This window comes from Budorcas taxicolor, chromosome 24, assembly GCF_023091745.1.
Source record: "Budorcas taxicolor isolate Tak-1 chromosome 24, Takin1.1, whole genome shotgun sequence".
NCBI classification, from domain to species: Eukaryota; Metazoa; Chordata; class Mammalia; order Artiodactyla; family Bovidae; genus Budorcas; species Budorcas taxicolor.
The window spans coordinates 7,072,947-7,096,290 of NC_068933.1; the positions used below are offsets into that span (position 1 = coordinate 7,072,947).

The 23,344-nt window shown below is 38.9% G+C and overlaps 1 protein-coding gene across 1 annotated transcript in view; it reads left to right on the forward strand.

Annotated features, from left to right (window-relative positions):
- Positions 1-23,344, forward strand: part of WDR17 (WD repeat domain 17) — a 49,804-nt gene that overhangs the window by 15,138 nt on the left and 11,322 nt on the right. Inside the window, exons 7-22 of the mRNA XM_052661371.1 lie at positions 779-963; positions 1,586-1,754; positions 3,645-3,736; positions 5,497-5,579; positions 6,981-7,067; positions 9,913-10,077; positions 11,749-11,951; positions 13,740-13,889; positions 13,977-14,107; positions 14,538-14,663; positions 16,134-16,289; positions 16,972-17,036; positions 19,748-19,880; positions 20,337-20,428; positions 21,665-21,764; positions 22,653-22,792. Coding sequence (XP_052517331.1) covers positions 779-963; positions 1,586-1,754; positions 3,645-3,736; positions 5,497-5,579; positions 6,981-7,067; positions 9,913-10,077; positions 11,749-11,951; positions 13,740-13,889; positions 13,977-14,107; positions 14,538-14,663; positions 16,134-16,289; positions 16,972-17,036; positions 19,748-19,880; positions 20,337-20,428; positions 21,665-21,764; positions 22,653-22,792 — 2,077 coding nt within the window. The remainder of the gene's footprint in view (positions 1-778; positions 964-1,585; positions 1,755-3,644; positions 3,737-5,496; positions 5,580-6,980; positions 7,068-9,912; positions 10,078-11,748; positions 11,952-13,739; positions 13,890-13,976; positions 14,108-14,537; positions 14,664-16,133; positions 16,290-16,971; positions 17,037-19,747; positions 19,881-20,336; positions 20,429-21,664; positions 21,765-22,652; positions 22,793-23,344) is intronic.

The following is a 23,344-nucleotide window of genomic DNA, read 5'->3' on the forward strand; positions in this document are numbered from 1 at the left end:
TATAAAAAGTAAACATTGACAAAGAAGAAATTAAGATGCAAATGTATGTCAGACAGTTGTAATTGTTGATTTGGGTGCTAAATTAAGTGAAAGTCGCATAGTTGTGTCCAACTCTTTGCGACCCCATGGACTGTTTAGTCCATGGAATTCTCCAGGCCAGAATACTAGAGTGAGTAGCCTTTCCCTTCTCCAGGGGATCCTCCCCACCCAGAGATTGAACCCAGGTCTCCTACATTGCAGGTGGATTCTTTACCAGCTGAGCCACAAGCTAAATTAAAGTGAATAATAAATAAATCTCAAAAATAGTTATTTTCATTGGATTGAAATTTTATGGAAGAGGGTGATTTGTTTTAAAAGAAAAAACTTCATGTGTGTTTGTATGTGTAGAGGAAGAAGTAAGCTTTTATATCAGCAGTTTGAAAGAACATTGATTCCAAAATAATCATGCTGTGTTTCAATTTATGGGCAGTAAAAAATTAAAGATTCAGCACATACTGTGATTCTTCACAGTAATTTTTATTCGTCTTGTTTCACCTGCACTCTGTACATGTCTTTTCAAAATAATATCCCATTTTGTATATATGTATGTGTGTGGAGGGGGGGCCAGTTCTGCAAAGTATACCTGCGGCAGAAAATCTGATCATTGCTTATTAAGAGTTTACTGATACAGATTCTAGATAAAAGAAAACGCAGGAGCATCTATATAAATTAAGTCCTTTGACTTCATTCCAGCATGTGGAAAGCCACTGGCATAAGGGTTTATTACTTTCTTTTCTAGTTTCAAACCAGTCCCCAACCAAAAATCATTACACATCCTCCACGAGTGAAGCAGTCCCACCCCCAACTCTGACGCAGAATCAAGCCTTCTCTCTTCCTCCTGGTCACGCCGTGTGCTGTTTCTTGGATGGTGGCGTTGGACTTTATGATATGGGAGCCAAGAAGTGGGATTTTCTTAGGGACTTGGTATGTCTGTGGTTTTCCTTTCTTTTATAATGCAGTGCTTATTTTGTGTATAAAGTGATGTTTACTTTTACTTATGTATTAATATTGTCCTAAGATTATTTTTGTAGGGAACCATACATTAGGAACTTATTTTGGTTATCTGAAACTTTTTATAAAGATGTCTAGAACTATTAAAAGTATTTAATTGTAAATATTGTAAACATTAAATTTCTTTTAAAAGTACTGTCTGCTTAGCTTATCGGGAATATTCTGCATTTGGCAGCGTTCCCATTACTGTGTAGGCCATGTTACCCATGTGTATAGTATTGGAAAATCATGTCGTTGCTCTATATTTTGGAAGCAAAATGAGAAATGAGAAATGAGACATGTTCTTTCAGGACGAAGGAGAAAGTCCCATCTCTGCCAGTTACTCCAAGCTTTCTTGTTCTCATTCATGAAATGAGCAAGGTTGGATTAAGTGTTTTCTAAGGTTTATTTCTATTATTGAGTCATAATAATTCTATGAGTCTACAAACTTCTGTTGCAATGACCATGAAGCCTCTGTGTAAAATAGAATACAGTCCTGCTGAGAACTCACATTTTGCCTGGTTTTCTTCTGTGCTTTTTTACGCTGCATTCCTAGGGTCATGTGGAAACTATTTTTGACTGCAAATTCAAACCTGACAACCCCAATCTTTTAGCAACAGCTTCATTTGATGGCACCATAAAGGTCTGGGATATAAACACGTTGACTGCGGTGTACACTTCCCCGGGGAACGAAGGGGTTATTTATTCCCTTTCATGGGCTCCAGGTAAGAACGTTTTTTATTAAAATCAGGAGTACAATTGAATGACTCTCCTAACTTTTATATTCATCTGCATCATCGTCTCTCCTTTAGTGCCGTCTTGCTCCAAATGATTGTGGAGGCAAATTAGTATCAACATATGTGTTGGTACAGTTTTGGGGGTATTTAGAATAAACTCCCTGAGCAGGCACTTTGATTTCTGGGCCCTTCCATATGTTGTAGTCATACAGAAAAGCCACAGTACATCAGGATGATACTGACCCATCTCATCTTAGCTGCATTTATATCGATCTGCCTGTAAAGTGTTAGTCGCTCAGTCACGTCCGACTCTTTGCGACCCCATGAGCTGTAGCCCACCAGGCTCCTCAGTCCCTGGAATTCTCCAGGCAAGACTACTGCAGTGAGTTGCCATTCCCTTCTCTGGGGAATCTTCTTGACCCAGGGATCGAACCCAGGTCTCCCGCATTGCGGGCAGATTCTTTACTATCTGAGCTGCCAGGGAAGCCCTATAAAGGTGTAATGTATTTTACATGATGGAAGTTTTCCTTAATATTTTCATGTGACTCAAACATATAAAAATAAAATTTTTTTTTCTAAAAATTATGCTGCCTATCTCTTTCCCTGGTACATCTGTTTTGTGAGTAAGAATAATCATCAGTTTGATTATGAGCATGTAATTCTGTATAAACTCTACTTTTGTAATATTGAAGGGTTTTATGGAATACTAGGGCCTTTTCTTGGACTCTGTATGGTGGAACCTTTATACTTTCCTATACATAAAAAAGAAAAGAGATGCCTTGTGAAACTGCTGGCATTTTCTCCCAAAACATTAAATTTTCCTGTAGTGAATAACTATAAAAACTAAACTGAGTTTTTCACGTTAAAAAGGATGTAGAATGTTTTACTTATTTGTCCTAATACTAATATATGAATTAAAAACTGACTGATAGCCAGTATATGGCTTATTTTTTTAGCTTATCTCCTCATGCACATAAATTTTTAGCCCTGAATATATATATTGGGTTTTTAAAGGCTTGATGTCTTCAGACTTCTATTTTCTTTACCCTATTTTTAGAGTAGAATCACAGGAAAAATTTTAGAGGTGCAAATAAATGTGAAAACTTTTCCCCAGTAATTTTAGATCCCCAACAGGGTAGCAAAATGAAAATCCTAGAAAAACTGGTGAGGACTGTTTTTTAAAGTACTTACAATCATTTATCACAAAATAATTCCTCTATATTTTTTCTCCTAGGTAGCAGGTAATAACTGTTTCTTTCTTCTAATAGAGAAAACCTCTTCTTTGATTGCCTTGTAACAAATTCAGAATCATCTACTAACTTAGCAGTAGTTTGATTTTCATAGATTTTTTTTTCTTAAACAGCATTATGTTTTTGATGGAGAAAATGAATTTTTTCATGTGTCTTGCTTATGGAAATATTTACTTTCCTAACCATTAATACTTTACTAAAATTGTTAGATGGTCAGAAAAATGTAAATGCTGACTGGATATGTAACAATACTGAGGAATTATTGATAGTCTTTCTATTTTTGATTATACTAGTTTGATCACGTTAATAAAAGAGATCCTATATTTTAGACATCCATCCTCAAGTGTTTATTGATGAAAGAACACAATGTTAGAGCTTTGCTCCAAAAAATCCAGTAGGGGGTTGTAGACGAAAATAACATTGACCATACTTTGATAATTGTTGAAATTGTATGATATATTTATGCACTATACTTTCTGTCTATATTTGCATGCAATTAATACTTTTCATTATTAAAAAAAAACTTGAAGCACTTTACAAACTCAAGTCATTTTCAAAAATTACATTTTTAAAAAGAGTTGCATTTGTGGCAAACATTTCATATAATGTCTAAAAATTGTTTCCTAAGGTGATTTAAATTGTATTGCTGGAGCAACTTCCCGAAACGGTGCTTTTATTTGGGATATTAAAAAGGGCAAAATGGTACAACGATTTAATGAGGTAGGATGTATTTATTGCTAGCTTAATAATATAATGTCTTATATGGCCTCATGTATTTTCAATGCTTTTCTCTCTACATTTAATAATCAGCAGGTTGCATTATATTTTCCTAATTAGAAGAAAGTCCAAGAGAACATGCATATGCTAAAATAAATTCTGAAAGATGTAGCTAAGTCTAAGATACAATTATTCCCCTAAAGTTGCATTAGAGATTCAAAGGAATTTTAAGTCATCCTCCACAAAATTGTCTAGGCAAACACTCAAAAGTTAGAAAAAGACTAAGCTCAGAATGTGTCCCAAATCACAGTCCCAATTTTGTCACTGATTAGCTTTTGACATAGAATCATTTTATTGCCTTGAGCCTGATTGTTCACCTATAAGATGGTAAAGTTGGATGTTTTAGTTCTTCTGAGTCTCAAATTCCATTTTTCCATAACACATTGTAAAATCTCCCTCTCTCCTCTTTGCAGTGTCACAGACTGTACTTCTTCTACTTGGAGTTGAATTGTCCTTCTACTTTTTTCCTGAGTTCTGTTAATATTTGCAAAACATACATAATCTCACTGACAGTGCGTTAGCTGTGAAGGGAGGAAGGTATGAACAGGGTCTAGGATTGTCCCTCAATCTCTTGAAATTTCATTCAAGTGATTACAGTGATTACTGTACTTAAATTGTGGCTGGTGTTAAGAGGAGACTAAAGTGACTTTTTCTCTGGAGCTTTAAGGCTGTTTTACTAAGGTGGTCTTCAGTTTACTATTTTAACCTTTTTTGAGGGGGGTCCATCTTTATAAGGACGGACACAGGAATGGAGAAGGTCTTTAGACTCATTCAGTTGAAGGAGTCGGGGTTCTCCATTAGCTGAGTTCATCCTCATGAACTCAGTGCACTTAAGGGTCAGTAATGTCCTGCTTTTTATTTTGTGAGGCCCATGTAACAGTTAATTGAAGCCAGAAGTGTTCATTTTTCCCACATTTATTATCCTAAATTTAAGCAATTTTGATACTGGTTCTAACTGTGCTTCTGGACACTGGGAAAGCCATGAATGACATAAGGGACGTCCTGGATGCTTGGGGCTGGCTGTCAGGTTGGGGCCGCCTAGTGCTAATGAAAAGGTACTTAGGTCACAAGACACCAAGATGCTGGGAAACTTGGAAATGAATTGATCACACCCATTACCTAGTTGATGAGTGACATTCCTGTGTATAGATTGTATCCTTTGTGTTTTTAAAACCTGTGATTATATTCCTTTACCCTTCTCCAGTCCAAGAATACGGATAAATGTAGAGATTTGTTATAGTAATAACCTTAAACCTTTGTTTTATAAAAATAAAATTTAGAAATTTAGAACAATCAATAATAATAGTTGCTTTCAGTATCTCTTTTACTGTAGTTTTAATACCATTGGGTTTGAAAACTATAAGTTATCTTCATCATTATGGGAAAGGTAGGCTTTCCCAGAAAAAGGTATAAAGCTGAGCTTGATTCTACAGATGACTGACAGACGTTGGGCCTTTATCAGTGTCCCCGAAAAGGAAATAGAGCCACCCACTTTATGTCTTAAAACAGTGGTTCTGTTTCTTAAGTGTGACAGCTTTATGCATTCTTAAAGTGTATATTCAGCTTTCTGTCGTTCACAATAATGTCTGTAGCATCATCTAGAGCAAGTTGCTAATAGAAAAGTAATATTAGAAGAAGTAAATAAATAAGAGAAAAAAGGGGTGAATTATTTCTTATTGATAGGTATTTTGCATTTTTTGAAGCATGGAAAAAATGGGATATTCTGCATTGCCTGGAGTCATAAAGATTCCAAAAGAATAGCAACCTGCAGTGGTGATGGTTACTGGTAAGTACTGCGTATGAAATCACACTGTTCATAAGGATGCATTTGATAATATAAGTGTCTCATGTTAGCACCTGTATTAAAATATTTGATAAGATTCTGTTTGTACAGCTCTGCCAGCTATCATAAATATTGTTTATGGTGGCTTCCCAGGGGGCACTAGTGGTAAAGAACCAGCCTGCCAGTGCAGCAGATGAGACCCAGGTTCGATCCCTCAGTTAGGAAGGTCCCCTGGAGGAGGAAATGGCACCCCACTCCAGTACTCTTGCCTGGAAAATCCCATGGACAGGGGAGCCTGGTGGGCTGCCATCTGTGGGGTCACACGGAGTCGGACACGACTGAGGCGACTTAGCAGCAGTTAGCTTTACCGTGTATTTTCAGGGCATTAACTTACTTAAATACCACAGTCAATCACTAAACATTTGTAAGTATAGGTTACCACCAATCCCTAGTAGCTTCAAAAGTTTTGGTAGGCCTAGAAAGATCCCCTGGAGAAGGGAATGGCTGCCCACTCCAGTATTCTTGCCTAGAGAATTCCATGGACAGTAAAGCCTGGTGGGCTATAGTCCACGGGTTCACAAGAAGTCAGACAAGGCTGAACGACTAACACGTTCACTTTCACATAGCAGGGATATTTTAAAAGGGTCTTTTCCAAAGACTTTTAAAACTTTGCAGTACATTAATTTACACACAGCTTTGTGTTCCTAATGGAATTAATAGCCCTTGTATTATGGTAATAATAATAGAAGGATATTGTGTGCCCAGTCATGTCCGACTCTCTGCGACTCCATGCATTGTGGCCCACCAGGCTCCTCTGCCCATGGAATTTTCTAGGCAAGAATACTGGATAGGTTGCCATTTCCTACTCCAACAGTAGGGTCTTAAGCTTCATTTGTTTTTGCATTAAAAGTGTATGGAATGTATTTGGGGAGAAGGGCTCCTCCAGATTTCTAGTTGTATCCCTTAAAAATGTGCCATGAAAATATTATAATGACTAACATGTCTTAGACTTGGTGTAATAATACATAACAACCAACACTGTAAATGAGTTGTTTTAAACATAAATTTTCCACTGTTAAATTTTGAAGCTGAAAATCTAATGCTTGTGTTTTAAAATATATGTATTATACTATGCATTTCCTAAATAAAATATTTTCTAAATAAGAAAGTATCTCCTTTAAATAGGTTTCAGTGGGTTGCCATAATTAATACTATGTGATGTAAATATACTTATCATAATGATAATATCATTTACATGGTACTTTTAAATGTTCCCTGTGCTTTGCAGACAAGGTCTCTACCCTAAAACACTTTTGTTTAAATTATGTAGTTTTGGCTTTCTTCCTTTGAATAACGTATTTAGAATGTTGTAATTTTCTATTAACATATTACACTTAATTTCAGTATAATTCGAACAATTGATGGTAAAATACTACACAAATACAGACATCCAGCTGCAGTATTTGGTTGCGATTGGAGCCAAAACAACAAGTAAGTATTTTTTCCTGAAATAAGTAATAATTACACTTAGCAGATTTTGAATAACCATAAAGTTTGATGTTATTCTCATAAGTAATATTCATCGCTCTTTTTAGGTAATATTCCCCTTATCTCGTCTTGTAACTGCGTGTTTACCCATCTGTTTTTATTCCATGAAGTTTTTACATGATTTAGAAATATTGATCCCTACTTTCAAACAACTTGCTGCTGCTTCAGGGAAAAGCATACAGCTCACTAATGAAAATGGAAGTCAGTCCGGTCTGTGTGTGGCTTCTGAGGGATGTGGCCCTTGCTCTAAACCCTGTTAGAAATCTCTGTGGTGCATTGTCCCCGTGGCTTTCCATTGCCTCCACCTGATAGGAATGCTGCGACATGGGGTGATTTCCCAAGACGTGGAACTTAGGATGGTTTTGAAAGGTCACCCTTGCTTAAGAACCTGGTATTTACCATGTAAAGATCAGCTTAGATTTAAAAATTAATCCACATCAAACCTCCACTAAAATTGATCCTTTAAGCCATTGCACTTCCAAGAATATTGTGTTTCACACCTCTCTTTGACAGGATATAAATTACATTTATATGCCATCAAATATGTGGGATCAAATAAATCCCATCAAATACATGGGAGATAGTGAAGGACAGGGATGCCTGGCATGGTTCAGTCCTTGGGGCTGTGAAGAGTTGGCCATGACTGAGCGACTGAACAAGAACAACAAATTGTATTTAAGAAGTCAAACTTCTGCTTTGAAAAATGCAGATGTGAGCACAGCTTTCTGTTGCTTAAATCTCCCAGCAGCTTCCCATTGATGTTGGGATGACGTGCAGAGTCCTAGCCAGGCAACCCCTGTATAAGCTGGCTCCTCTGTGCCTTATCTCCTTCCAGGCCTTGCTACCTCTGCTGCTAACGTCCGGCCACAGTGGCTTTCAGCTTCTTGAACCAGTCAGCTCATTTTTGCCCCAGGCTTTTGCTCCTGTTTTCACCTGCATCTAGGATTCTACTTCCCACCCCACCCCACCCAGTCCACCCTGACCTGGGCATAAATAACTTCTCCCTGTCTCTCAGCTCAGGAACGACTTCTGCAGAAAAGTCTTCCATGAGCCCCATCTTAGATAAATTTACCCTGTAGTATCACACACCTTAGGACACTTAACATCAGAAAATTAAGTTTTAGTTGTAAATTGGCTACCTCTCCCTGAGATAAGCAATGGTTCTCTATTTTTTGTAGTATATTCTTACTAAAACACTGTGCTTCTAACCCTCACCATGCCTTGAAAAAGTAGACGTGTAGTAAATACTTGTTGAACACGCAAATGAGTAGAATTACCTTGTATCTGATCAACAGAACCGTCCCACATTCTTATTTCCCTCCTTTATAGGGTTAATAAAAATTTAAGAATTTGACCATTCAGGGGGGAAAAAAGATATGAATGCAGTATGCTTTGTTGGTTAAGAAAGCTTTAAAAAAAAAATGTCCTTTATACTTAACTTTTGTGTTTACTGGTAAGGCTGTCTAATAAATTTCGTTTTTCATTTTGACATTTCATTTTTGTTTTTAAAAATCTTTTCTAAATGTTCTAATTTCTGTATTTATATTCCACTTAGTGTCTTAGGAGATAAGTGAAAAACATCTTGAATTTATAAAAGTTTATTCATATTCCTGAATTTATAATTTGGATAGCTGTGTGTACATTTAAAAAATCTTTTTCATTTCTAAGATTTTGTATCTGTGTATCTGCATATACATATATAAAATATACTCCTGTGTACATGTAAGTATTTATATTATGCAAAATATATTTTCCCACATAGAGAAATAAGCCTGTTTATCAGTGAGCCTTGGGTGCATGTAATCTATGCATTCACAGACCAACCAGCATGCTGGTTTAAAGATTTCTGTATTTTTGACTTACAAGCTTTAATAAATATAGCTATTATAACCGATATGACAAAAATCAGCAGTTCGAAGTTTGGAGAAGGTTTTGATGACAATTGGAAAGCTAGAAAATATGTAGCTTTCCCTCTTTACCTTTGGGCCTGGGGACTGTTTCTATGATTGTTAATGTTCCTTGGAGAGACTGTCATGTCTGGTTCATGATTTCACAGGTCTGCCTAGTACTTGAATTCCACTGGTACTCCAGGCATGACCACTAGGGTCTAGCTAGTTGCTTAGCTTGTCTCACTCTCTTAAGAATAATGAGCAATGATCATTTAAAGATCATACCCACATATTATATTTCCAAAGGATTCTTCTGGATCAAACAGTTAAGCATCTCAAGTTGGGGAGACCACCAAAGAGAATTGGAAAACCAGGACTGTGACTGGCTTACTATCAGATGAGTCAACCCTGGTCTTTGGGGAGTTTTCTAGTACACTTCTGGGGGAAACATTGTTAATTCTACCAGTACCGCAAAAAAAAATCTACTAGCAGTCAGGGCTGGTAGTAATTCATAACTTGCCTACCAGCAATTCAGCAAATTTCAATCAATGACCATTTGGGACCCTTTTCAATAGTTGTAAAATATAAAGGTCTGAGAAATATTGAAGTTATGAATCCTGGCATCTTGAAAAAACAAACGTAGAGAAGTAAATATACCATTATCTCTCATCTGAGGAAAATAAAGAATTTACCTGATTAAAAGGGAAGCTTGAGAAACTAACTGCAGTAGAGCAGTTTCTATAAATGATGTTTTTGCTTACATCAGTTTGTAGTGTAACTTCATGAAGGGAGCAGAGCATTCTGGTTTTAGAAATCAGTACAGTGTACATTTAAAAACTGTCAGTACCAGGTATTATCAACCCTTTCATTTTTTTAATGGGCCGTTGATGATGTTTCAGAGACATGATAGCCACGGGCTGTGAAGACAAAAATGTCCGTGTCTATTATGTGGCCACCAGCTCGGATCAGCCACTGAAGGTGTTCAGTGGGCACACGGAGAAAGTGTTCCATGTGCGATGGTCACCTCTGAGGGAGGGGACTCTCTGCAGCGGCTCTGATGACGGGTATGTACTTTTGGATTCTTGTTTCTAGTCCTGAAACTCATAAGCTTGCAATTTTCTAGAAATGTGCTTATTTATATTATCCAACTTGTATGTGGAACTATTCTAAACATGTACTTAATAAGTAGACAGTTAACAAGTATCTAACTGCACACGTAAAAATTTTTCCTTACTTAATGTCATATTCACACTTTCTGTGTCCTTATTTGGGCTTCCCTGATGGCTCAGATGGTAAAGAATCTTCCTGCAGTGCTAGAGACCTGGGGTCATTCCTGGGTTGGGAAAATCCCCTGGAGGAGGTTACTGTGCTTGCTGTAGATGCTTGTTTCTATCTTGCTAAGAACAGAGTTAACAGAAACGAAAATTGTAGAAGGGTCTGTTGGGGAAAATGTCTGAAACAGTAAATCTTTGTAAAATATAAAGAAGAGTTTATTTTTAAGAATGTTCTCATATCTAATATGGAAAACAGGTGTACTCTGTTTTCATTAAGAATGAAATAAAAGATGATTATATGTGTTAGCGTGAAGAGAAGATATTTTAGAACTGAGAATGATTTAACATTTTTTTCTGGGTTTGTGAAAGTTTCTGAAATCTTGTCTGTATTTTATATCCAGATGTATTTGCATAGTTTAGGCTCTTTGAATAGGAGATAAATTTAGGTAAGAAAAGTCTTACTTTGTGCTAGTAAAAGTTGTAATAGTAGCCACATTATCCTGTCCTAGTATAAAAGAGAAGAAAAGTTTTTTTTAATATAAAGCAGAAAGAGATATATGCCTTAAATAAAAAAGTGATGTATCTTCTAATGCTGTAATATAACCTTTGGAGTATTGATATTTTGATATTTTCAGGTTGATATAAATCTGTAACTAAAAGATGATTATGAGTTATCCAACCAGAGTTGGCATCTGGAGGTCTTAAACTGATTTTGAGTTAAAATTTTACTTTAATAGTATTTGTATTCTACACTCACTAAACTCCAGTAATAGTATGAATCCATTTGTATTTAAATTTTGTACTTGATCTGAGAGTGATTCCACAGGCTAAGAAACTTATTTTACTGACATAAGCATGAACTGTTTACTGTGTTGATAAAAGCATAGAGCTCTGTAGTGACCTAGAGGGGTGGGATGGGGGCCTGGGAGGCCAAAGAGGGAGGGTGTGTATACATATAGCTGGTTCACTTTTGTACAGCGGAAACTAACACAGCATTGTAAAGTCATTATCCTCCAATAAAGTCTTTTTTAAGAAGCATAGATAGGAATTGACTTTTCAGATAATATCCATCATCATATATGCTATATTTTCATGATACAGATAGTCTGAGTGCATTTAAATGATTGTATACATGTTGTTAGTCATATTTTTTCTTCAGCTTTATCTGCTCTGGATAATTTAAGAAAGCAATTTTTCCAAACATAAATTGTGAAGTCATATATGTAGTATCAGTAGCAAATGACCAGCAGAAGTAAAGAAGAAATATTGTAATAGCCTGGCTGTAACCCAACTAATTATTCATTCTTTCTGCTGTGGAGAATCAGCATATCTTGAAACATAAACTGCTTTTTCAGTATGCTAAGAAATAATCACTAACAATATATGCTCTATTAAAAATATATTGACCCTTTAGATAAATTATAAGTTAAATGGTATTTATGTATAATATTCTGTTTTCAGTTCTGTTCGAATCTGGGATTACACTCAAGATGCGTGCATAAATATTCTTAGTGGACACACGGCACCTGTGAGGGGACTGATGTGGAATACTGAGATCCCATACCTGCTAATATCTGGCAGCTGGGACTATACTATAAAAGTGTGGGACACACGAGAAGGAATATGTTTGGATACTGTGTGTGATCACGGTGCAGATGTATATGGTAAAGTGTTTCTCATGTACTTCTAAACTTTGCTGTATTAATGATTCAGTTTCTGAGGAATACAGTATTTTTGAAGAAATCTTAACAGTGTTTCATTTTGAAATAAGACTTACCTTATTGGAAAGTATGCATTCAAGAAGTTTACTATTTCAATAGCAGAATGCCCAGAAGAAAATAGAAAACACCCCCAGAAAAGATTAGAAGATAGCTGTTGTTAGCACTGTGGTGTCTCTGTCTCTGCAGAGAAGCACACACACCCCCCACACACACCCTTGCACATATTCACCTGTGAGGCTTGGGTTTTTCTCACTTTCCATCACCCCAACAGTAAGTTGTAAAACAGGAAATCAGTCATAACTTAGTTATGACTTATCTAGCCATTCCTTGACGTACTCCTTTTCCTATTTGGAACCAGTCTGTTGTGGCATGTCCAGTTCTAACTGTTGCTTCTTGACCTGCATATAGGTTTCTCTAGAGGCAGGTCAGGTGGTCTGGTCACCCTGCTTACTTAACTTACACACAGAGTACATCATGAGAAATACTGGGCTGGAAGAAGCACAAGCTGGAATCAAGATTGCCGGGAGAAGTATCAATAAACTCAGATATGCAGATAACACCACCCCTATGGCAGAAAGTGAAGAGGAACTAAAAAGCCTCTTGATGAAAGTGAAAGAGGAGAGTGAAAAAGTTGGCTTAAAGCTCAACGTTCAGGAAACGAAGATCATGGCATCTGGTCCCATCACTTCATGGGAAATAGACAGGGAAAGAGTGGAAACAGTGTCAGACTTTATTTTTCTGGGCTCCAAATCACTGCAGATGGTGATTGCAGCCATGAAATTAAAAGACGCTTACTCCTTGGATGGAAAGTTATGACCAACCTAGATAACATATTCAAAAGCAGAGACATTACTTAGCCTTGTGCCAACAAAGGTCCATCTAGTCAAGGCTATGGTTTTTCCAGTAGTCATGTATGGATGTGAGAGTTGGACTGTGAAGAAAGCTCAGTGCCAAAGAATTGATGCATTTGAACTGTGGTGTTGGAGAAGACTCTTGAGAGTCCCTTGGACTGCATGGAGATCCAACCAGTCCATTCTAAAGGAGATGAGCTCTGGGATTTCTTTGGAAGGACTGATGCTAAAGCTGAAATTCCAGTACTTTGGCCACCTCATGCGAAGAGTTGACTCATTGGAAAAGACTGTGATGCTGGGAGGAATTTGGGGCAGGAGGAGAAGGGGATGACAGAGCATGAGATGGCTGGATGGCATCAGCAACTCGATGGACCTGAGTCTGAGTGAACTCCGGGAGTTGGTGAGGGACAGGGAGGCCTGGCTTGCTGCGATTCATGGGGTTGCAAAGAGTCAGACACGACTGAGCGACTGAACTGAACTGAACTGAGCCATTCCTTTACCTGTATTCTAAGATATTTAGGGCAGTGTTTTATTTTTTAATATAGTACAAAGTTTTGTAGTATAAATGAGTTGGGAATGGAAAATCAAATTTCTTTTGCACATTACTTTGCTCTCATTTGTAGCACCCAAACATGGATGGGGTTAAGTAGTTGAATTACGAATGCAAAATGATAATTGAAGGAAGCTAACCCTAACTAACGCACTCCAGTCTTCTTGCCTGAAGGATCCCATGGACAGGGGAGCCTGACAGGCTACTGTCCACAGGGTCACAAAGAGTCAGATACAACTGAGGGACTAACACTTCTCACACTTAGGAGGTACATATAAATAAAAATTTGTCAGCGCTTCCTTTAGTAAATGGCTTTATTTCTTCCACCAGGTTTAACATGCCACCCGCGCCGCCCCTTCACAATGGCCTCGTGCTCCCGGGACTCTACAGTGAGACTCTGGTCATTAACACCATTAATCACTCCTTTACAAATAAATATTCTGGCAGACAGATCCTGGGAAGAAATCATCGGGAACACAGGTGTTGAAACCCTGCACGTATTAGGCCTTCTTTCTAAATACGGTTTGATAAGCGCTCTTTCCTTATTAGGTTGTGTCCCTTCTCCAGATTCTGCCATAGAGCCGGGCGCGCCCCCTCTGCTCTGTGGCAAAGTGTCAAGAGATATCAAACAGGAGATAGAGAAACTAAGTGGAAACCTTCATGTGAAAAAACTCAGATGGTTTTCAGAATGTTTATCTGTAAGTATTGTAGGCATTAAATGTGAAAATTTCCCCTTTAGCCAAAAAGAGTCATGACGACTTTTTGTCCTGAAATGCACGTTTGCATGTGTTGTCCCAGTGTGAGAAAGCAAATGGGAACCGGAAACTGTAAGTAAGGTAGGAATCTCCCTGGTGGTCCAGTGAGTAAGACGGCACGTCCCAGTACAGGGGTCTGGCTTCGTTCCCTACTCAGGGAACTAAGACCCTGCATGCTGCTTGGTGTGTGGTCAAAACCACAAATAAAAACAAAGAGACACAAATTTCTTTAAAAAAAAATCAACGATAAGGAAAATATTGTTTTGTTAATTTCTCAGGTTTTATATGCCTGCATTATATTTTTAAAGATGCAAAATGCTCTGAAGTTTTTACTTCATGTTATGTCTTTGGGTGTCCTGTATCAACTTTTTAGCCTCCAGGTGGCAGTGATAATTTATGGAACTTAGTTGCAGTGATAAAAGGGCAAGATGATAGCTTACTTCCTCAGAACTACTGCAAAGGAATAATGCACTTGAAGCATCTGATTAAATTCAGAACGGTAAGTAGCATATGCAGTTGTGCTGTGCTAAAACAAAAATTACTTTTGCCTTTTTGTCATTAAAATATGAAAATTATTTTAATGTATATAATTAGATTGGAGAAGCTAAAATAAATGAACACTGAAGAGGCAAATCTTCAATGAAAATTGATCATGATAGTATGAATTATTTGGTAACAGACTAAGGCAGTCATGATTTCCACAGATTGAGTCTCATGAAATTCTTCAAATGTCACTTGGAAGATCCTTGAAATGCTTTACCTTTACCCTATTACCGGATGATCATGTGTGTGATTTTTGTCTCAGAGGCCTGCTAGACTGTTTTCTGGGATATGTGTTGTTAAAAATGATCATATCTTATCCTTTAATGGATTTCAGTACACCTTGTACATGAAGTGATATGCAGTGCCAATAGCAAACCAGTCCTGGGATGAGAAAGAAGAAAAAGCTTTTATATTTGAAGTATCAGTGGTTGACTTAACTGTTAGACCATGGGGAGCATCGTGCCAGGGGTGTGGATTTGATGGTATAACAAACAGTCATTTCCATAAAGAAGTCCTTCTTTGATTCAGTCAGTTCAGTTCGGTTGCTCAGTCATGTCTGACTCTTTGCGACCCCATGGACTGCAGCACACCAGGCCTCCCTGTCCATCACCGACTCCCGGAGTTTACTTAAACCCATGTCCATTGAGTCAGTGATGCCATCCAACCATCTCATCCTCTGTTGTCCCCTTCTCCTCCCACCTTCCGTGTTTCCCAGCATCAGGGTCTTTTCCAGTGAGTCAGCTCTTCCCATCAGGTGGCCAAGGTATTGGAGTATCAGCTTCAACATCAGTCCTTCCAATGAACACCCAGGACTGATCTCCTTTAGGATGGATTGGTTGGATCTCCTTGCAGTCCAAGGGACTCACGAGTCTTCTCCAACACCACAGTGCAAAAGCATCAGTTCTTCAGCGCTCAGCTTTCTTTATGTCCAGCTCTCACGTCCATACACGACTACTGGGAAAAGCCATAGCCTTGATTAGATGGACCTTTGTTGGCAAAGTAATGTCTCTGCTTTGATTACAAGCACCTAATGACTATAACAGTTACCTTTGGCACTATAGAAGCCAACGAGAGTGAGCCAGTAATTTTTAGGTTTTCATTAAAATCCTTTATATATTTTTTTCCCACTAGTCGTATACTATTTTATCATTCACTACCTTTTGACCTCTGGATTTCTGGTGAGTTTTATGAAAAATTGGATTCAGCCTCTTCCCACCAGCACCAGCCACATCTGAACCCCACTCTCTATCATAACAAAATATTACGTTTAAAGAAGTGTTATACTTTTTAGACAAAAAGCAGTGGTTTTTAAAAAATATTTGATTTCCAGCTCTTTGTTTATAGTGTGTTTCCATATTATGCTTTTATAATTATCACTAGCTCTTGTGTAACAAAATTCAGGAAATTTCATTTTCTTCGTACCCAGTCTGAAGCCCAAGAACTCACCACAGTGAAGATGTCCAAATTTGGTGGTGGTATTGGTGTCCCTACCAAAGAGGAAAGACTGAAGGAAGCTGCCCAGATACACTTGCGGCTGGGACAGGTTCAGAGATACTGTGAGCTGATGGTTGAACTTGGAGAGGTAATGGGCTGTTAAAGCAAAATCAGGAGAGTTTAACACAGTATTCTTAGTTAAATACTCAATTTCAAGCTTGTCTTTCTCCAGGTCTGGTTGGTCCTCTGCTAACCTGATGTCAAGGGTGTGCCTCAGAGCGGGAGCTATTGCAGGGAGATCCCGGGGAGCAGTGTCAGCGTTGTTATCAATAGATGCATCATTAGATATGCATTTCCCACCCAGGCAACAGGATCAGGAGCTCCAGGGATGGAGCCCAACACGGGTGCTTTTCTAAGCAAGCCCTGGAGAGAAAAATGGCAGCCCAGTCCAGTATTCTTGCTGGGGAAATCCCATGGACACGCTGGCCCAGAGAAGCGTCTTCTCTGAGGGTCAGCTGCTGAAGAGTGCTCCTCTGGCACGTCCCAATCTTTAGGGAGCACAGAATTAGCAAAACAGAGTTCTCCAGAAAGGTTAGGATGGATCCATCCTATTAAAATTGAGAACGTGAGTTGCCTTCTAGAGGTGGGTGGTGACTGAAATAGAGCCAAGCAGAGGCATGGCTCCTGTCCCACCATCTGAGAGTGGCTTTGCTGAGTGTATTCAGCTTAAAAACTTACATTATAGATTTGAGGTCATTTAAAATAAATGTCTGTTAAGAGTTAGACCACACACTCCAGATGGGTCTGTTTCTGCTTTTCTCCCGTTCCAGTGGGACAAAGCCTTGTCAGTTGCTCCAAGCGTGTCTGTGAAATACTGGAAGAAGCTGATGCAGAGGTGAGGCGGACTGTCTGTGCCCAGATGGACATTTAACATTTTGTTAAAATGGAAACAACATGTACATATGCTAGTAGCCTTGGGATTTTTTACTTTTTTGTTGTTTTAAATGATAACTGAATTTTGTATCTCCTGATACAATAAATGAATCAGTTATAAGTCATTTTGGCATTTTTGTATTTGACCTGACGTCTGATAAGAGCAGTGGTTTCCACATGTTGATAGAGGAAGGGACGGATCAGTCGACATGCTCACTGCTTAATGTATCGCAGTTGAAATGTATGGATGTCAAGTAGTGCTGATGGTAAAGATGTTTTACCGCTAAACAAGGTTACCTGGATGTCCTTGAATGGAATGCAGAAAATGGGATTTTTTTCTGAGGTGTATTGGTTTACTAGAGCTGCCATAACAAAGGACCGCGGAGTGTTTCAAACCACAGAAATGTGTTCTCTCCCGATTCTGGAGGTTCTGAAGGCTAGAAATCCGCTATCAAGCTGTCGGCAGGGTTGCTTTCTCTTGGAGGTTTCGAGAAGGAATCAGGTCCACTCTTCTCCCCTGGCTTCTGGTGGTTACAGCCCTTGGCACATCGGCGGCCCCCTTATCTTCACACGCATTATCCCCCATGTGTCTCTGAGTCCACATTCCCCCCTTTTGAACGAGGATACCGGTCATATCAGATTTAGAGTTTGCCCTAATCTGGTATAACCCTATCTTAATTAACTATTTCAGTGAAGACCCAGTTTCCAAATAAAGTCACATTCACTTTAAAGAATCAGCCTGCAATGCAGTAGACACATATTCTATCCCTGGGTCGGGAAGATCCCTTGGAGGAGGGCATGGCAACCCACTCCAGTATTCTTGCCTGGGAAATGCCATGGACAGAGGAGCCTGGTCGGCTGCAGTCCATAGGGTTGCAAAGAATCGGACATGACTGGAGAGACTCAAGCACGCACGTGGGTTAGGGCTTCCACGGATCTTTTGGTGGCGGTAAGGGGGACGCATTCCAACCCATAACATAAGACTTTTTTATCCTGTTCATTCATTCCACAAATATTTAGTCCTCACTACGTGCCAGTTACTGACGAGTACTGTTTAGTGAGTAATTACCTTGTTTCTGGCATTAAAAATGAAGCATTTGGTTTTTGTTTCATGGTTTAGAAGAAATTCAGCTGTGACTCACATGTACCAGTAAAATCAATCAGAGACTAAGCATGAAATCCAGGGGGATTAACACATTAACCAAGAAAAAGGGGACCGTTTCCAGCAACTACTCTCCCCAAATAAGTGAAGCAATAGGCTGGCTCCAGCCCTCAGACTGCAGGCTCCTTATCCTAAGCTCTAAGAATCCTGAGTGATTCTCAGTTCATGTACCCTCACTGAACAATTGTAAAGTCCTTGCTCCCACTGAGACCTTAATAAAGTCAAGTTAGCGGAGGATATTTATGTCACAGAACAATTTTGTTCCAACCTGCCTATTTTTTTCTCTGCTCCTTAGTTCACATGGTGGCCAAAAAATCATCACCCTTCAGCTTCCAGGTTTATGTTTTATGGATTCAACCATTTGCAGAGATTGAAAGGCAGTCTCTCAGTCCAACTTATAAATGTCCAGGAAGAGAGTGTTGTTTCTTAACAGCTGTAACAGGGAAGTCAGAGTCAGATGGTGAAAGCCTTGTTGGGAAAAACCCTAGAACTGGAGACTGTTAACAGTGATCTGTTAGTTGCTCAGTCATGTCCGACTCTGCAAACCTGTGTCTGTAGCCCACCAGGCTCCTCTCTCCATGGAATTCTCCAGGCAAGAATACTGGAGTGGGTTTCTATTTCCTTCTCCAGGGGATCTTGCCAACTCAGGGATTGAACCCAGGTCTCCTGCATTGCAGGTAGATTCTTTACCATCTGAGCCGCCAGGGAAGGCAGACCATGTGAAAAGTGTCTACTGCACCCGCCCAGAGGTTGGCAATTGAAATGTAGTTTAATGCAAATGCGAGCATAGATTAAATATGCCAGATTAGTTTTCAACAAAACTAAGGTTAAACATTAAGAGTGGAGTTAATGAGGTTGGTCGTTGAGAAAGTGGAACCAAAAACAGGAAAAGAGAAACAGACAGACAGTGATGGATACAGAAAGAAAGAGACAGACAGACACATGTATATCCTCCATAATCTCCAAACTCAGGTCCCCTTCCCCCCCAAATATCTGGAACATTATTTTTCTTTGAACTACCCTGCTTTGGCCACTAACAATGTTTTGCATTTTACTATCAATATCTGTGTTCTTGAATTATCCTTTTTAATGATTTTAGCCTGCTTGCATTTAGAGTTTGTCCATTCATTACGGTGCCATGAAAACATTTAAAATTCTCTGTCTTTAATAAAGTAGACATTAATCCAGTTGAGAGTAGATGTTCCATCATACATATCTAGGTAACAACTTATTTTCAGAAAGATATATTTCTCACTTTAGTAGATAAGCTATATTGATTTAAGACCTGTTCAGTGCCTTTAAAATAGGAAAATCTGCAATGTTTTATGGAAGAAACAAGTGCCTATAGTATTGTTTCAGAAAACTTTTATCTTCCAATAATGATGTGATTATAAAGCTAAGTCTTTGTGAATGCTGATCAAATTTTAGATATTTTCAGCATTTCAGAAAATCTGAGTCCAGCTGAGAACCTTGAAATTAGTATTTCATAAAAAACGTTGTTACTTTATTAGGAGAGCTGATCAGTTAATCCAGGAAGATAAGGATGACGTCATTCCATACTGCATAGCCATCGGTGATGTGAAAAAATTAGTCCATTTTTTTATGTCAAGAGGTCAGCTTAAAGAAGCTCTGCTTGTTGCACAGGTAAAAACACGTAATTTACATGGGCTGCACAGCTTTGTGGGGGCGAGTTTGGGAGGGGGTGGTCGTGTTCACGTGATTGATAAAGTCATAAGGTGCCTTGGCCTCTGCCCGTATCCTGGCCTTCTTTCCTGGCCATTTCCATCACCCTGCCTTTGCTCTGATCACACTGAGTTTCTTTTAGATCTTTAAACAGAAGCATCTCTGAATTCTGGTCTGGTCTATTTTGCTGAACACTGTGTACATTTGATCAACTCTTTAAAGTAGACTTGATGCTTCGTGTTGATACAGTGTAATTTATGGGCTTGTTTGTTGGCTTGTTTTCCAAATTCTAAGGGTATCTCCAAATTGTAGTATGAATTTCAAACATGGTTTGAATATACTTTGTTCAAAATAATTTTCTGAAGTTGGTCTATTATCAACAGACAAAGATTAACCAAAGATTGCATTAAATTCCAGGCTGCTTGTGAGGGAAATATGCAGACCTTCCATGTTTCGACACCCAAAGGACCTTCTTTTTCTGATGATATCTACAAGGAAGACTTTAATGAGTGAGCGACTCGTCCTTTGCTTGGAGTCAATATATTTTGTGGCTGGTTTCCCTTTAGGGGCTTTTGAGGTCATCCTTCCTTGTACACAGAGCGCTTGGCTGTCCCGTGTCCTCAACCGCGTTGCTCACTGCAATCGCGTTTCATCGCAGCATCTGCCCCTGGATGAGAGGGAAAAGTCAGGCACGTAGACCCAGCCTGCACACATCTTAGCATAGCTTCAGAAAAGCAAACTGCATTTCAGTACAGTAATTGCATATAAAGCACCTAAATCCTTGAAAATCTGATCAAACCTGCTGGGGAGGAGAAGCAGTGAAAATAAATGCTATTTGTGAATGTTTCACCATAGACTCAGTGTGGATAGCATCTCCCTGACATCATTCACACTCTGGTGTTGGCGTCTAGAATAACATCCTGGCCTCTTGACACATACACACTAGTATATATAAAACATGACTGATAAGGACCCGCTGTGTAGCAAGGGAACTTTACTCAATACTCTGTAATGACCTATACGGGAAAAGAATCTAAGGAAGAGTGGGTGTATGTATGTGCTTTGCTATACAGAAGAAACTACACAACAGTATAAATCAACTGTAATCCAGTAAGCTTTTTAATCTAAAAAAATAAATACTTATGTTTTTAAAAGGAATAGAAATTAGGATTCTCCAGCCTTTTGACCATTTTCAAATCTAATAATCTGCCTTTCTTTGTGTCTCCTCTTTGCTCCTATCATTGATCCACAAAATAGGATATTTAACTTTTAGGACACTTATCAAGTGAAAAATGACCACAAAATGTTAAGCGTATTAAGAGTGACATATTCCTTCCTGGTCCTTTGCTGCTATCCCCTGCCATTTCTAAACTTGGCGTTTAATGATCTGTTAGCAACATACACTACCCCTATTCCCATCTCCACATAAATCTTCAACCTATAATCCTTTTCATGTTAATTGCCCTTATAGCTGAGGCATAAATTATTTAGTGTAGGATAGAAAATTCTTAAAATTAGGCTTTTCTGAAAAGAGGAAAAGTTAGGAGAGGGAGGTGGTTCGTCAGCTCATCTACTAAGAAAGACTGCTTTCCTGATTTTTACCCCCAAATCAATCCCTATACCTAAACCAAGGATATACAATTAAAGCTTGTTTGAGCCCTTAATCAGCTTATTATAAAAGAGCATCCATTCACTTTTATGATGGAGTCCTTGTGTTTCCATTGAATATGTATGCTTCTTCCTAGACTCCTGCAGGAAGCCTGCAGAGAGCTGGCAGAATGGTATTTTCAGGATGGCCGAGCAGTTCTAGCCGCCTGTTGCCACCTGGCTGTGGACAATATTGAGGTACATTTCAAGGTGGCTCGTGTGTCTTGATGTTTGAGAGGGAAAGACACGGTGACTTTCTGTGTAAGATCTGGTTTTATATGCTTTCTGAGCCTGAGCGATTCCATACTCAGTAAACACAGGTTAACTCTGCAGATTATGAAATCTTTTATTCACCTATTTTTAAATTTTTATCACAAGATACATATTTGTGACAATCTTACTCTTTTTATCATATATGAGAAGCACTAATGTGAAGGGAAAAATCACTGCCTGGAATTCAGAATATCTGACGTTTGAAAGCAGTTATTTTTATACACTTTAGTATGTTCTTCACAAGTTATGTTTTTAAATTATTTTTCACTCAATCCACTAATGTCATGGGAAAACCGTTAAGTAAAGATATCGGTTCTATTTTGCATGTATCCTTAGATACATTGACCATAAGGGATAATTGATAATCACTGTACACTATTGAGGAAGACTCTAAGAATTTACTTTTTCTGATGGACTGAAGGACATGTTGAGGCTATTGCAGACAGACCATTGTTAATTAATTCCAAAAATGTGAGCGAAAGTTCGAAACTCTTAAATTATAAAAATTACTCTATGTCCCTTTATCAGCTTTCCCACCTGAAAATTGAAAATTGTAGTTGCCCTTGCCTAAGTACCCTGTGGCTCAGATGGTAAAGAATCTGCCTGCAATTTGGGGGACCTGGGTTCAGTCCCTGGGTTGGGAAGATCACCTGGAGAAGGGACAAGTACATTATAGAAATACTACACTCACCATCTTTTAAGAATAATCGGCTCTAGGTTAATACAGCTTGATCTACTTTGTGAGCTTGGCGGGGAGTAATGATCCTGCCGATCGCCTGTGAAACTGAAGGCGTTGTCTTCTCATTGAGCAAGCTGGCTATGGCGTACCTGATTCGTGGAAACGAGCTGGAGCTGGCTGTGTGTGTGGGCACTGTGCTGGGGGAGCCCGCAGCACCCGCAACCCACTATGCCCTGGAGTTACTGGCGAGGAAGTGCATGCTGATCCCAGCGTGGTGAGCGTTTTTCTTTTCTAATGGGGAGTGTGATTGCTCTACAGTATTATCTTATTAATAGTTTCTGCTGTACAGGGAAGTGAATCGGCTACATGTACGCATACATCCTCTCCCTCTTGGACCCCCTCCCACCCAGCCCCATCCCGCCACCCCTCTAGGTGGTCACAGAGCCCAAGCTGAGCTCCCTGTGTGACAGAGCAGCCTCCCACTCGCTGTCTGCTCATGCGTGGTGGGTGTATGCCTCAGTGCTGCTCTTCCAGTGAGTCCCACGCTTTCCTTCCCCTGCTGTGTCCCCAGGTCCTTCCTCTCTGTCTTTGGTTCATCTGTATCACTTTTCTACATTCCATATATATGTGTTAAAATATGTGATGTTTGTTTTTCTCTTTCTAACTTACTTCACTGTGTATGACAGACTAGATCCAACCACATCATCACAAATGACCTGATTTCACTCCTTTTTATGTCTCAGTAATATTCCATTATATATATATATATATATATGTACATGGTGAGCATTTCTGAAGTTAAAAAATAGTTTCATAGTCATAAAAT